At 41.8% G+C, this 15,031-nt stretch overlaps 1 protein-coding gene across 1 annotated transcript in view; it reads left to right on the top strand.

The window, feature by feature from the left end:
- kiaa0825 (KIAA0825 ortholog) overlaps positions 1-15,031 on the top strand; it is a 113,345-nt gene that overhangs the window by 38,183 nt on the left and 60,131 nt on the right. The window contains exons 15-21 of the mRNA XM_062416714.1: positions 2,482-2,652; positions 4,829-5,059; positions 5,157-5,461; positions 6,131-6,237; positions 8,612-8,756; positions 10,374-10,523; positions 12,193-12,287. Coding sequence (XP_062272698.1) covers positions 2,482-2,652; positions 4,829-5,059; positions 5,157-5,461; positions 6,131-6,237; positions 8,612-8,756; positions 10,374-10,523; positions 12,193-12,287 — 1,204 coding nt within the window. The remainder of the gene's footprint in view (positions 1-2,481; positions 2,653-4,828; positions 5,060-5,156; positions 5,462-6,130; positions 6,238-8,611; positions 8,757-10,373; positions 10,524-12,192; positions 12,288-15,031) is intronic.

Consider the following 15,031-nt stretch of genomic DNA (forward strand, 5'->3'; position numbering starts at 1 on the left):
CTTTAAAGATTTTCCCTTCCTTCTTCTCTCCTCCGCACCGGCAACAGTCTAACCTTTAAAGACTGTTGTGCACTCGCACATTAATTCACATTATAGCGACCTCATTAATAACAACTCTCACTGTCTCATTCTCTTGCTGGGTCTGAGTCTGGCTCAGAGGCTCTGCAATGCTTCTCCCTACACGCTGCCGTAAATCAATGCTGGAAGCGCTGACTCTCGTGTGTTATCACAGTGACGGGCTAATTAACCAGGAAGCAGAAAGACAGAAGGAGCGGCTTGACTGAACACTTACACTCCCATAAGCCACTGCACTTCCTTCTGTACACACACACACACACACACACACACACACACACACACACACACACACACACACACACACACACACACGCACATATATGTGTGTGTGTTTGTGTGTATCATGGTACTAAATAACTAATACAGGACTTCATTGTTCTAACCAATTGAGTTCAATCTGGTGCGTTATTGTCATTTTGAAAGTTTGTTGCGGTTTGAACAGTTGGACACTAAGTTAAGTGAGTAAGTGAATTGTTTTTTTTTATATGTTATACAGACTTTTTCAACTGTGTTGTTAGTATAGTATTTCTGCCTTGTCAAAGCAGACTAACTCACTGGAGAGCTAACTTGCAAACTAAATGGCCTTCTCATTGATTGCTGATGTGAAAATGCTTGAGGATAATATATCCATATCCACAATACAGTAACAGTTTTCCAAGCTTTTGCACAGCTTGCCCTGAATAAGGAGACATTACATTACTTCTGGTGCACATACACACACACACACACACACACACGCACGCACGCACGCACGCACGCACGCACGCACGCACGCACGCACACACACACACACACACACACACACACACACAGCTTTTTTATTATTATCATCAGCATGCCTGCTTCCAATTACAGAGGTTTGCAGAGAGGGTCTCCTGTGACTGGTTGACTGGTTGTCCGGAAGATAAACAGGTGTATGTTTTGGCTATGTATCAAGGTTGGATAAGCTTAGAGACGGAAAGAGAGGAAAAATAGAAAAAAGCAATAGAGAAATCAACGTAGAGACACAAACACATTGGAATTATTGTGTGCTGCAGCAGTAGTGGAAACTTGAGATGCCAGTGCACTGTCATCTGTTTTCTGAAGTCATCTGCTGCTCCATAATGGGATCATTATTAAAAGGCATCTAGTTAACCTGCCATGCTCTCCAGCACCCCAAGTGGAAATTAATGTTAGTCACCGCTGTTTCGTTGGACCGTTGCAGCCACAGCAGTGATATCCAGAGCATTGTCTCCTTAAGGACCAATTACCAGACAGGCGGAAAACAAGATGCTAGCATAACCCACAAAATGCTGCCTAATAGACTGTTGTAGGTCAGGGTGGTTGACAACTTTTGAGTGTATGTGTTGGATGTGTGATTGTGAAAGAAAAGGAAAGAGTGGACAGCATAAAGAGAGACTTAGAGATGGAGACAGAGGGAATCTGTTCTCATTTGGACTTTGAGTGTTGGCAGTGCTTCCTACCTGCCTTGTATTAAGCTGGCTGATATTACTGGCCCTGTACTGCAACAGCTAATTTAGTCCTGTCATTTTAAAATAGCCCAGTATTAGTCAGAAGGAAGTTGTGCTGCCCTCCATCACAGCACCCCCTTATTGACGGCTGCATTGCATACACCATCTTATTCAAATAGTTGTCATCTCCCACACTGCAGACTGACAGACCACTGGATGTCTGCCACCTCTGGAACAATGGGCCTTTCCTCAACCCCTGTCAACTTAACACACACACACACACACACACACACACACACACACACACACACACACACACACACACACACACACACACACACACACACACACACACGCACTTGTAAGTACAGAAAACGCATATATAGACATCCATATGGGTTATACACACACACACACCTCCATCCTCAGCCCTACGCTCAGACAGCAACCCCCACAAGGACACCCTGTCAAAACCTCTTCCTTTTCACTTCCTGTCTCCATGTGCTGTGGATCCCACTGCCAGGGGCTTTGAAATCTGTTTCTTTTTCTGCTTGTTCTGGTCTGGATTTTTTTCTCCATCTAACACAGATGTGGGTTTTTCTTCCCCTTCTATTCCACAATGCCTTTTGTTCACCCTTTCTGTTAACATGTGTCAGGTTGGGCAGCCTTGACATTTTCCAATGTGTTTTTGTGCAAAGAAATCAAGATGCTGTTTCGTAGGATCTCTTACTGCCTTCCTCCATAAGGTTGATATTTTCAGAATCATAATTCAGAAAAAAACAGATTTTAATACTTACTCAATCTGTGTGTGTGTATGAATACAACTTTTTTTATCTCTTTGTGTCTTGTTTTTTTGTGTGTCTGTCAAGTGCCCCAGAGATTCAAAATTTAATAAATTCATCTATATTTTGAACACACACACAGGCTGACTTTATTATTTTCTTTTTTTCAGACTTTTGCCAGTTAGAAATGTCTACAGAGAATTGCAAGGCAGGAGATGACTTCATAGTCGCACTGTTCAACATATTCACTTGCTTGAATAATGTTCCCAAGGCCTTGACTCAGGCCCTTGAACCATACCTGGAGAGGGTTAACATATGGGAACATCTCTATACACTTGCAGGTAAAGTAACTACCAGCTGCTGTATATGTTGTAGTTCAGAGTTATTCCTACAGGTTTCTCTATTCATATTAATACAAATTTAATGTTATTAAATAATATGTGTAATTGTTGGGGAAAATGTGTTTGTGGAGCACAGGATGAACTTTGATGTTAATTTTCATACTTCCATTCCTCAGTATTTACGGTATAATACACAATAAAGTTATAATACAATAACAGGTCAGTGCCATCATTTCATGTTTCACACTTCCCAGGCTATTGAGACACAACAATTTCTTGCTTTGATACGCAGAAATGGAAACTTCTCTAACTTATTTCAAAACGTATACAATATGTAAAACACAAGTAGTTCTGCCCACAAAGAATATATCTATTTTTTAGGGCCCATGTTGACAGTGCATACATGTGAGTTAAAGAATGACTTTAATATGCTGTTACAGAGACTGCAATTACTTCCCAACTCTTTCTTTTTTTCCCGCCTCTCTCTGGTACAAGCTTTGGTACAGAGCTTAATCAGAACTCCTGTGGAGTATAGAGCTCTTTTTGCTGGTGATTTTTATATCCTCGGTGAGTGGTAATTATTGTAGCATAAATTAGGGTGATTGGAGAAGAGTATTTGGATGGAGACAGAGCAAGGGAGGGGTCGACAGAGGGAAAGAACGGAAAAGAGATAGAGTGAGCCAGAGAGAAATTCTCAATGTCATCCAATCATGATTTATCCTCACAGGGTAATTAGTTTAATTATTGGACTGTGCCAAATCTTTGTATTATAATTTTGGTTACAGGATACCCCCCATGCCCCTATTTCTATTTAAACTGTTCACTGAGTTAACTTTCATAGATTACGTTGAGATTTTCGCCATTTCTCCACTTTGACTGATGTTTCATCACATAGTAGCAGGTTGTTTCAAATCAATACACTAGTCAATACAGTAGCAGGCAGTATAAAGTCTGAAAACTAAGTGACTTTGAAAAATAGGTCTAGGTCTCACCTGCCACAGAGTGCTTTTTCTTCAAAAAGCTATATGATTTTCTGTTCCGCTCTCCTCTTTTTCTGTGGGTCTGAGGTCACACATTTGTAAAGTGTCCCTTGAGATTTCAGAGCACTTCCAATGCCGCCACTGCACTATATCTCTCTGTTGTAGCCTTTAGTTTTACAGCCAATGCTGTAGGAAGTTTATGGGTGCCATACAACTCCATGCTGTAGCTGCTCTGCTATCAATATAAGCAGGATATGAAAGGGCAGAGTGATGAAAGACATAGTGCACCTGGAGAAGGTAGTAAGATTTCCACTGTTGGGCCACCTGGGTTTGATCAAAAAACATCTGAATTTAACTTGATATCACTTGCTTTATTACAGATAGTTCAACAGAATACCATAGCACTCTGTACACATGTTATTCATGTACCTTTATTTCCCCATCGTTTGAAAAGTGGCTTTATTAAGATAAAGTACACTATTATGACTAGATGGACTATAGCTATGTATTCACAGAACCTTTGATTCAAATTGTAACCCAATACACAATAATTGAGTAGCATTCATAAAATTGGCCATCATTTTTGGGTCAGTATTATAACATGTCTGTGGGTCATTAAGAAGTTTACAGTTCCAAACCTTATACATGATTTAAAACTTTGAATGGTATTAGAAGCTTTTAGTTGGAGGTCTTATTTTTTCAGATGTAATGAGAGACTTCTTTGTCTGTTATTCATGTCTACCTTTAAAATAATTCAAAACAGGAATGTTTGTTCAACATGCAATATGTCTACTTATTAAACTCAACTGTGCATAATTTGTTTTGAACTAGGCTCTGAAAGGCTTTGACCAGCAGCTAGTCTCTCTGTCAGTTAGTGGTCTCTGAGTGTCATAAAGCATGATGGCACATGTGCCATTGTAGGACACAACTACACAAAATCAGCTGCATCATATTGTGTTTAGTTCAGTTAGTAGAGCAAACATTTTCCATGCCAAACATGTAATCCCAAGTGAGACAATTCAGTACTTTTTTTAACCTGTTATTTTGGTTTCTTCTTCTAGTAACTTGACTGGTCCAGTCCTCCTCACAACTGGTCATAACCCAACATGAACTACAAGCTTCAGCTAAGCTTTATATATTTATATTTTTACAAACAGCCTTCTTTACCTGCCAAATTCATTCACCTTTTTTGGCAGAAACAACACGGAATGTACCTGTAGTGGTCGGCTGTGTACGGGCAATAGTTACCAAGTCTACAAACAGCCTCCTGGTACACTTGGTTTCCATGGTGATGCGCTGGCAGGCCACAGAAGAGCCCAGTGGAGCCTCATTCAAGCGGGATGTACCAGAGAGTGTCCTGGCTAAAGTACCTAAGGATTGGAACTACACAACAGTGGAAGCACAAGGAAAGGACACTGCTTCTAAGAGTATGTATGGACTGGGCATATCTTCAAGATAAGTAAGCTACTGGAATTTTTTAGGTTTCTCCAAAAACTAACAGCTAATGTTTCTTTCTCCTTCCAGCTGTCACATCTCTAGCTATTCAAGCCATGTCTTACATTTTCACCAACCTGCCCTTGGCTGTAGCATCCTTACCTCTCCCCATCCGCTACCTCTTCCAAGTGGCAGAGAAGCACCTCTCCCAGCATACCCGGCACCTGCGCTTAGTGGGCCTGTTGCTCTGGGCCCTGCTAAACTGCCTGATCCAGGGCCTGGAGGACCCAGACACACTAAAACAGATCAGTGGGCTGGCCCTGGACCGGGGGGCCAGGGACCGCCTAGGCCTGCTGGCTGAGTGCCTGCAGGCTTCAATGGGCTTTCAACAGAAGGTAAAGGAAACGTTTTAGAAAATAACAGTCATTGAAATAATGAAGGGCCTTTTGCACTACTAAGAGTGTAAAGAAGGACTTTAAACTGGACTATTGTGGTTGATCTTAAAGGTGAAGCCGCTGGCTTATAATTTTATTTTATATTCCATATCTCACCTGTTGTCACATGGTATGGTTGATAGAGAGAATGAGATGTTAAATCTAAGTGGCCAAAATTTGCTGCTTCCTTTGTAGAGAGTCTTGGTGATAGTAACATAATTTAAAAAAAGAAACAATTTTTGTCAAATAAAATGTACATAAAAAGTAATATCAAAGTAGAATTATATTAGTAAAATATTAATAATAATTATACTATTTATTTATACAACACCATTTGAAACACTGTTACAAAGTGCTTTACAATAAAAACTAAACATTTAAAACAAAGATGTTAAAACAAACTAAAATACCATAACATTAAATGAATTCACCAAAAAGCTATTTCTAAAAGTCTAAAAGATTTTGCAACCCTGACTTCCTCAGGCAGGTCATTCCAAAGTCTACACTTGGTAGGAACAAGCTGAAAGTATACATTTTTTATACTTATATATGTTTAAATGGAATACTGACATGGTAAACCAGATTATATTTGAGCTGATGTGTGCCATGTTTTGGTTGTCTGTTTGGCAGGGTGTTCCCAAACCCACAGTGCACAAAGTGCTGCAGGCTCTGGAGGAAAAAAGACCCAAATGGATAAACATACAGCTGCAGAAGGCCCGCAAACTTTGCTCAGACAGGTGAGAGGTCAATTGTCAGGATTTAGCAAGAGTGTCAAGGTCAGAATAGTATTGATGTATTTCATATTAATGTTTTCATGCATTCAGGAAAAGTGCTATCACTACGCTCACTTTATATTGATTATTCATGTGAGACATAATTTCATTCAGACCATTTTGATCATAAAAACAGCTTTTTATAAAATGAATACTAATTTCCCAATACATACTTTTAGTGATTTATCAATAGTAAGAATGAGGTTGAGGGTTGGTAGTCTGAAGGAGGAGGTTCAAACTGATCAAACTGACTGATGATGTATTTAGGCAGTTGACATTCAATATAAATGCTGAATAAAACAATGGCGAGAGTGTGCAGCTTAGATATGCTTTTTTTAATTGAGCATTCAAATTATGATGTATTGTATCATCATGATCATTTTTCATAGAAAACCTCTATGTCTAAGATCAATGCATCTCCGCTATATTTGTTGTGGTAAATGATGGACACCCAGTCTGACTGAGTGGACTGCAGGACGGAGTGATGGGAAAACAGCTTTCACTTTGGGCTGATCTGTGACCTTTGGCTCAGCGCTTTGTAGCTCGTTCCCAGAAATTGCATGTTTGGTGGCTCACTTTATCATAAGAAACTCTGGTTGCATCCATCTTCATAAAAAGGTGATTCAGTGTTCTAATACAACATCTACAATTAAAAAAAAAAGAAAAAAAGAAAACAAAAATGGGCAGTTCTAGGAAATCCTGTCTGTTCAGTGACAGGAAGAGCAGGCAAGACGGGAAGAAAAAAGAGAAGAGATGGGGCGGTGGAGAGGTGGGAAGGAGGTTAGGCGGAAAAGTGAAAGAAGAGTGATTATGTATCACCTGTCGGAGGCATTCAGTGGACTCATTACTATTCATTAAACTAACCTTCACAGGGAAGTGACGCCTGGCTTGTAAACAATCAGAATACAGTGTCAGAAAGAGAGAGAGTGAGAGTGTGGTGGAGGTAATAACTCCAAAAACAACTGGCACTTCACTCACTGGCATCTCGTGCACACACACACACACACACACACACACACACACACACACACACACACACACACACACACACACACACACACACACACACACACACACACACACACACACACACAGAGTGAATCCCTCCCTACAAAGAACATTTGCCCCTTGTGGGCCCTCCCACCTCTGTTCCCTCATCCCACTTTCCCTCCTTCCTTTCCCAACTGTAACCCCCTCCCCACACCACCCACCTTGTCTTTGCAAAGTAATTTGTAGAAGAGAAGATTATTGTTCTCCATCATGGTGACCCTGGCTGGGCTGACGGGATGCATACACAGATGAAGATGAATGCAGTTATTCCTTGGCGGAGGTCTGCCTCTTTCAGGGCACATTGGCCCTAATGACATGATTGATAGGCTGTCCCAAATCCAGAGGGGCCCTCATTAATCACCCCGCTGACTGAATCCAATCATCTGCTTCACCTGCACAGTGATGGACAGGAAAGGATACAGCGCAGGTGCTGACACGGATGCACAGCCACCATCGTCGACAACACCACCGCCGGGCCGCCAGGCAAAAGAATGAGGGGATGTATGGACGAGACAGGACTCCTCTTCTTTTGCCACTCTCAATGTCAAACAGCCAATGGCTGGCTGACAGGCAACACCGTTTCTGCCACCTTATAATTACAAAGGTGGAGAGAGAGAAAGAGAGAGAGAGCGGTGTGGAGTGGGAAACAAGAGAGAGAACAACGACAGGAAGTGTATGTGAAGGGGAAGGTTTGATGGAAGGTAGTGTGATATCCATCCATACAGGAAGGGCAGGAAAATGATGCAGGCGTCTGCCAGTGTTGGGGACTGTACAGTACATGCGCGAGGACCTTGACACACAATTACACACACACATATACACGCCTAAGAACACACACACCAATCATTTTTAGTGCCACCAGCATCCTTCGGTCAAAATTCCCCCATGTATCTCATGAATAGTAATAAAAACAGTGGAAATAATTGTATCAGTTTCTCAATAATTTGTATTTCTCACTCATTTTCACCAGCGTTAGCCTTGACCAGGTTGCATGGTTTTTGGCCCTCTAGAGTGACTGGGTTGTCTAAAAAGCTGCAAAGAACCTATTTATTTTAAACTCAGTTGTGATTCAGTGAATTTTCTTGCGTATAGCAATTTCTATATTTTATCCCAAATTCCTCTCTAAACTAGATAATACTTCCTTAGCCAGAGGTGGTATGCATATCTAAGTTCACCTTCCCTCTTTTGGTTTTCTCCCCTTTCTTATTGCCCCACTCTGTGCTTTTTCTATCTTTGTGATTTCTCTCCCCTTCGTCTCCTCCTCTTCTCATCTCTGTGTCTCTTTCAGCGTATTTGAGCGAGGAAGGGAGAGTGGAGTCGCTGCAGCTGAACTGACTGAGCAGAAAATAGGCCTGATGCTGCTGGAGGTCTGCCACAAAGCAGGTGGCAGCGACTACCTGAGGCAGATCTATCACATCATCCAAGGCAATGAGGTACGGAAGCACTCCCTCTCCCCAGCAATTAGGTGGCTGCTGGCCTGAGGCCGCAGGCTGTTCAGGAGGGGGAGACAGAGAGAAGAGGGCTGCTGCCTGTGCGATGTCTGCTTGTTCTGATCTTCTGTTGTTCAGGTGACCTCCAGGGTGCAAACCTACAGTGATTTCCTGTGTTATAAGCGTACCACATGCAGAGGAGAGGGAGCCACATGGAGTTACTACATTCAGTGTAGAGCTCTTTCGGGGAGATCAGAGTGAGAAAGAACAGCGATGGGTTTTTAAAAAACTCAAAATTCACTTCAAAGAAAAAATGTTTTAATAAAACGTAGTTGTTCCCAAGAAAGTGCCCAAGTTCATTTAGGTGTTATATGTTGTTTGTACAGAGTTTAGTGATATTTCTTTCTCAAGCAGATGATAAAACATGCCCTGTAGAAGGATTGGACTCTTTCTGTAAAAAGTAGTTAACTTTTCAAGAGGATTTTTTGGCAACTCAAGTTGTTTAAACTGGTCCCAAAACACCTCTAGAGGTAGGCTCTTTTTTTTTCAAAAGCCAACCAAAAGAAACATTTGCATTACATTGTATCACATAAAGAGGGAGTGCCTGTAGAGGGATGGTAGATGTATGTTCCTTGTAATGTAAAAACTTGTCCCCCAATGCAACTGTGTAGTTTACTGATATGTTTTAATTGTTTTTGGATGACAGTAGTAGTCTCTGTGTATAAGAATCTACATCATTACGTCAAGAAATATATTGTAGAAAATACCAAAATTCTTGAATAATGATATAGAGTACAGGCCTCTCAAAAATCATGGCAGCATAGCACATACATTATTGGTATATGTGTAGTAATAGAGTGTGTTAAGAGTTAGGAGAAGATGTGTACTATAGACTGTCCATTAGACATACAGTGGAATAACACAAACAAAAGCACCCTATACATTACACTGCTGTTGATGGAATCCATGAATAGCTATAAGTCTGCGTGGCAATTTGATAGAATATGGATGGGATTCCCAAGTAGACTCCGAGTTACCCTCCGCTCAGCTCAAGTATCTATACTCACCCAAGGTCGAGGCAAGAACATGCAGGTCAGGGACATACTGGGCTGGTGGTGAGGCGGAGGGAGTGGAGGTTCGGAGGCCATGTCAAACTGACGGATGGGAATATAGTGAATTCACAACAGGATGCCCATGTACACACACATACACACACACGCACATGCACATTGAAACATACACACATTCATTACTTTATACTGTACATCTTGCAGGACTCCAGCTCGCCTAACAGCAGCCCTGATTCATTTATCTTCTTGTGAATAGTCAGTCAAAATGGAAAATTGTCAGGTTTGTTCATAATTACTATTGCAAGTGAAAAAATAAATCTTGCTATATCAAAAATTTTTGTATATGTTAATATGTTTACGCTGAATGTCCTTGTGGACTGTATACTCTGTTGCTCTTTCAGTTTGAGGAAGTTTAGTTTCTCTGCTGATCTTAGTGCCTTTTCTTTACAGAATATTTTTTTGTCAGTCATGATATCGATTTTTATTTAACCTTGCTTCTTTCTGTCTCTCCTGCGTGTCTCCCCTCTCTCCCCTTCCATCATGGATATAGGAACTGCTGATGTCTAAATTGAGTGGAGACACCAACTCTTCCACTGATCTTCTTCACCTGGTGAACTTTGACCTGGATAGCCATGTGGAAACTAAGTGTTTCAACCCACTCCACCAGTTTGAGCATATTGGCAAAAAGAAGCTGCATCAGGTTAGTCAAGTGAGGTGATATTTTTAGGTTTTCATCACAGTTTATTCTAGTCACAAAAATTAATTAAGTTTTTATTTTAGCTCTATAAAACATTGCGATATTGTAGGGATTTTTGGTGTTTCTTTATGTTTTTAAACTTTTTACTGTGTGGGTGTACTTGTGTTGTGCAGGGTCGTGTAATTTCATCTCCGCTCAAGGCCAGAAGCATAATGTTGAAGGTTAGGAGCTGTTTGAGTCTCTAGTGAACTGGATACTGTGGCAATCTCTGAAGTTGTCAGGTCTTTGTGGGGCTCAGCTTCCCTATTCTCCATAGGTTGATGCCTTTTCCAAGCAAGAGTAAGGCTGGCAGGAATAAAGGAATGCTGAAAAGGTGAAAAGATGAGAGAAATTTCCTTTTCATAAAAAATGAGTTATGTTAAAGGAGAGTGCAGTCTTAAAGTGCACTTCTTTGGGGCTTTGAACCATATACCCTCTTACCCCAAACTTATCCCCAAGAGTGCCACCAGGATGTTCAGTTAATTGTCAGATTTTTTTTTTATCCTTAAAGAAGGATAGCTACAGGTAGTTTTAGTTCAATGTGAAAGCTGTCAGCCACTAGCTCATTTCCCTCCTACTATCTAGGGAAATACCGCTGATATCACACAAAATAAACAACAAAGACGAGTATTTCCTCAAGACAGGCTTGTGTGTGTCTTTCTACTTTTTAACATGGATTAAATGTATTTATACATTTATGATCCCTTGTAATGTAGCTGCGTTGACGCTATTGTTTTTCAAAAACAGACACGTTTTAATCCTAAGACTTGGCCTGTTTTCGGCTTATCACAGGAGGGCTGCATAGCTTTGCATAGAAACACCTTATTAAGAGAATGATTAAAATGCCTTCTCCGCTTCAGGTGCCTGTGTTGTTTGTCAAATAAGATGGAGGGAGGAGAAAAAAAGTTACATCCATCAATCACCTATGAGGAAAGAGCAGAGGGGGGATGGATGGATAGAGGGAACGAGTTGAGTTCTCCTCCTTTTGTCAATAAAACTCAGCCTGGAGTTAAGAGTGACATTTTGGCAATCAAAGCAATCTGATTTTTATTTGCTTTCCCAATACTGTGCTAGTGCCAAGTGTGCATGCGTGCGTGCGTGTGTGTGTGTGTGTGTGTGTGTGTGTGTGTGTGTGTGTGTGTGTGTTTGTGTGTGTGTGTCTCTCTCTGTGTGTGTGTGTGTGTGTGTGTGTGTGTGTGTGTGTGTGTGTGTGTGTGTGTGTGTGTGTGTGTGTGTGTGTGTGTGTGTGAGAGAGAGGGAGAGTTTAAGCAAAAGAGAGAGAGTGAGAGAGAGAGAAAGTAAAAGATTGGGGGGGGGGGGGGGGGGGTTGGCTGGGTGCCATTGAAGATGGAGAGAAAAAAGCAGAGCAGTCAGAAGAGTAACGACTACCTCCCAAAATTGATTTATCTTTCTATAAATGATGGCTACATCCCCCCAAATGGATTTATAAATTAATTGCTGTCTTATTGGAATAAAAACCTTCTTGTGCGGACATGATTGATTGTCTGGTGTTGGTGGCCTGCGCTGGGGATCCCCTCCTCCTTTGTTAGTGGGTCCCAGCTGGAGCGGTAATGCACTGATGGTATTAACCCTGATTAATAACTAACAATACGCTATCCTCATACATCAACAGAGTGCTGTGGTTGACTGGGCATGGGACTGGCCAAGGCTGCTGCCAGCCTATCAGGGCATGAGTCAGGTCACCTTCAAAACTCTACTGGCTAACAGGTAAAACAGTCATTTCACTTGTTACATACACACATGTTGATTGACCACAGAATGTGTCTTTTTATCTTTTTATTTGGCTCCTCACAGGTGTTTTTGTTTTTGTGCAGTCTTTTCATGACATCAAAGCCTCAGTCCATAGAGGCATGTTATACATCAGTTCTATCTTTACATGTACAAAATGAGATTCTTACCAGGGACTTCTAATGCGAGTTTCCTCCAAATTTCCTTTGGACAAAAGTTCAGCATGAGCTTTAGTCATTTGGGATCATGTAGTCCAACTGCTCTTTATCAGAGGTTCAAACTACCACTTTGTTCAAAAGCTATAGGCTCCTGTGACTTCCACAATGGAGGCTGAGCTGTGGAAAGTATTTGGAAAGATGGTATTGGAGTACTGTGATGTGCTGTGTGAGGTGAATCATTGATTCCTTTCGTTGTGGATATACTTCCACATATGTGACCGACAACTGAAAATGTTTGCAGATTTTGGCAATTGAGGTATGCCCACTGTCTTTGAGTCCTACAGCCTTGAGACACACAAAGAGGTAGTTAGGGATGGAAAAAGTGTGGCTAGCTCAGTTCTTGGTGTCACCTGATTGAAGAGTTTTTCACCCAAGTCCACTGATCGTGTCCCATCCTCCTCTTCCCCCCTCCTCTCCTGTTCTGCTCTGCAACGGGTATAAATATTTATGCAGGTATGTGACACATATTAGATGGCAATACTTCAGGCTGTTCCCTGTTCTCCATTCACAGCTGTCACGCTGCCAGCTATCAGGGAGCCATGGGGCTACTGCACCTTGTCTCCACGCCTACGCCCAATCCATTCTAAATCACCACCATTGTAACACATACACACCTTTCTAACAAAGGGCAAGCTCTGCATCTGCCAAGGACACAGGTCTAATAAGGGTGAAGTACGCAGCTCTATGCTGTGCTGTGACGAGCTTTGTCGTCTTCATTCCCGCACACACATATAGTACACACACTATCCATTCTTTCTCCCCTTATATGCTTTGTTACAATTTAAAACGGATATTGTCATTGCTTGACTGAGCCAAATTAGTGTTGGGCATTTATGAATAGAAGCTGAATGAAGTGGATATGAAGTCAGAGAGAGAGAGAGAGAGAGAGAGAGAGAGAGAGAGAGAGAGAGAGAGAGAGAGAGAGAGAGAGAGAGAGAGAGAGAGAGAGAGAGATGAGAGAGAGAGAGAGAGAGAGAGAGAGAGAGAGAGAGAGAGAGAGAGAGAGAGAGAGAGAGAGAGAAATAGAGAGAGAAAGAAATAGAGAGAGAAAGAAAGGGTAGTCAATACTGACAGGGCACCAATAAAACATGAGGAAGGGTCGGAGTGGGAGGGGGTAAAGGTTATATAATTCACCCTAATCTCACAGTATCAAAGTGTCTGAGATTCTGTCATTTGCCTCATTAGCCTCTCTTTGTTGGGCCAGAGGAGCAGATTTCATGGAGGATTTGGTGAATGGCTTTGGTTCTGCCTGAGACGCTGTCACAGAGCAGGAAGTTAGTTTCACGGCTGGCGACATGTAAGCTGTCAAAGTTTTTCTTGCATCCATCTGAGACTCAAAAATATCTCTCAAGCGATAGAAGGCCATTCACAGAATAAGCACACTGATGTCAGATCCACTGATCCGTTTGTTAATGTAGATAGGAATAATGCTTGCTGCATAAGCCTAGACTGAAGTGCCCTCAGCTGTTTTTCACCGAGGCTTCATGACAATTACTCGTTTACAACCTCCAGTTGTTGGACAAACCACAGGATATAATCTTACACACTTGACAATATTCATAGTAATGACATTGTCTTATACTGCACAGAAACACCTGTTACTATGACCTTGTGATGTTCTGTATTTTTTAGTCTCCTTGAATGACTTCCCTTCCCTGTACACAGCCAATCATTTTTTCCACTCCCTGAACTGTGGTGAGTTAGCAGTGTGGCCCATTGGCCTCCTATATATTGTTACAGTGGCAGGACAGTTATTGTGCCTAGGGTTTATATCACATTCTAATGGAGCACAGCCATGAGTTAAGGGCAGTAGGCCTTTACACCAGGGCTGTTAAATCACTGTTCAGATGACTTCATTAGCAGAGCAGGACACATGCTGAGACACTTGCGCCTCCACACACATAAATACACACACACACACTTTCACCCTGCTACCTTGACTGTGTAGCACCGGGGCCAGACAGGAGGGAGAGTGGATTTATACAGGTGTGTGTGTCCTTCTTTGTCACCTGTCACTTCAGTTCCCTCAGCACAATGGCTCATCCATCATCTGAAGATTGAGCTTTTCAGCAGAAACCAGACTGATTAATACTACCCTAGGACCCCCAGGGTTGACTGGCTGCCTGGTCGACCTGGCTTCCTGGCTGGCTTTTTGAAATGATAGATGGATGAATTATGGGTGGGCTAACTTTTTACCCTTCTTGTTTTCTGACTAAATGGGTGGTTTAACAGGCTTGATCGCATACTGACTGGTTGCTACAATGTATGTAGGGAGCAAATATTCATTTATTTTCTTTACCACTTATCCTCTAGAAGGTCATGTGTGGGGCTAGAGCCAATCTTAGCTGACATAGGGCGAGAGGCAGGGTACATCCTGGACAGGTGAATCACGGGACTAACATATAGAGACAGATAACCATTCATACTCACATTCATACCCATGGGCACTTTAGAGTCACCAGTTAATCTAACCTGCATGTTTTTGGTCAGTAGGAGGAAGCTGAA

Source organism: Scomber scombrus, chromosome 4, assembly GCF_963691925.1.
Source record: "Scomber scombrus chromosome 4, fScoSco1.1, whole genome shotgun sequence".
In the NCBI taxonomy this organism is placed as follows: domain Eukaryota; kingdom Metazoa; phylum Chordata; class Actinopteri; order Scombriformes; family Scombridae; genus Scomber; species Scomber scombrus.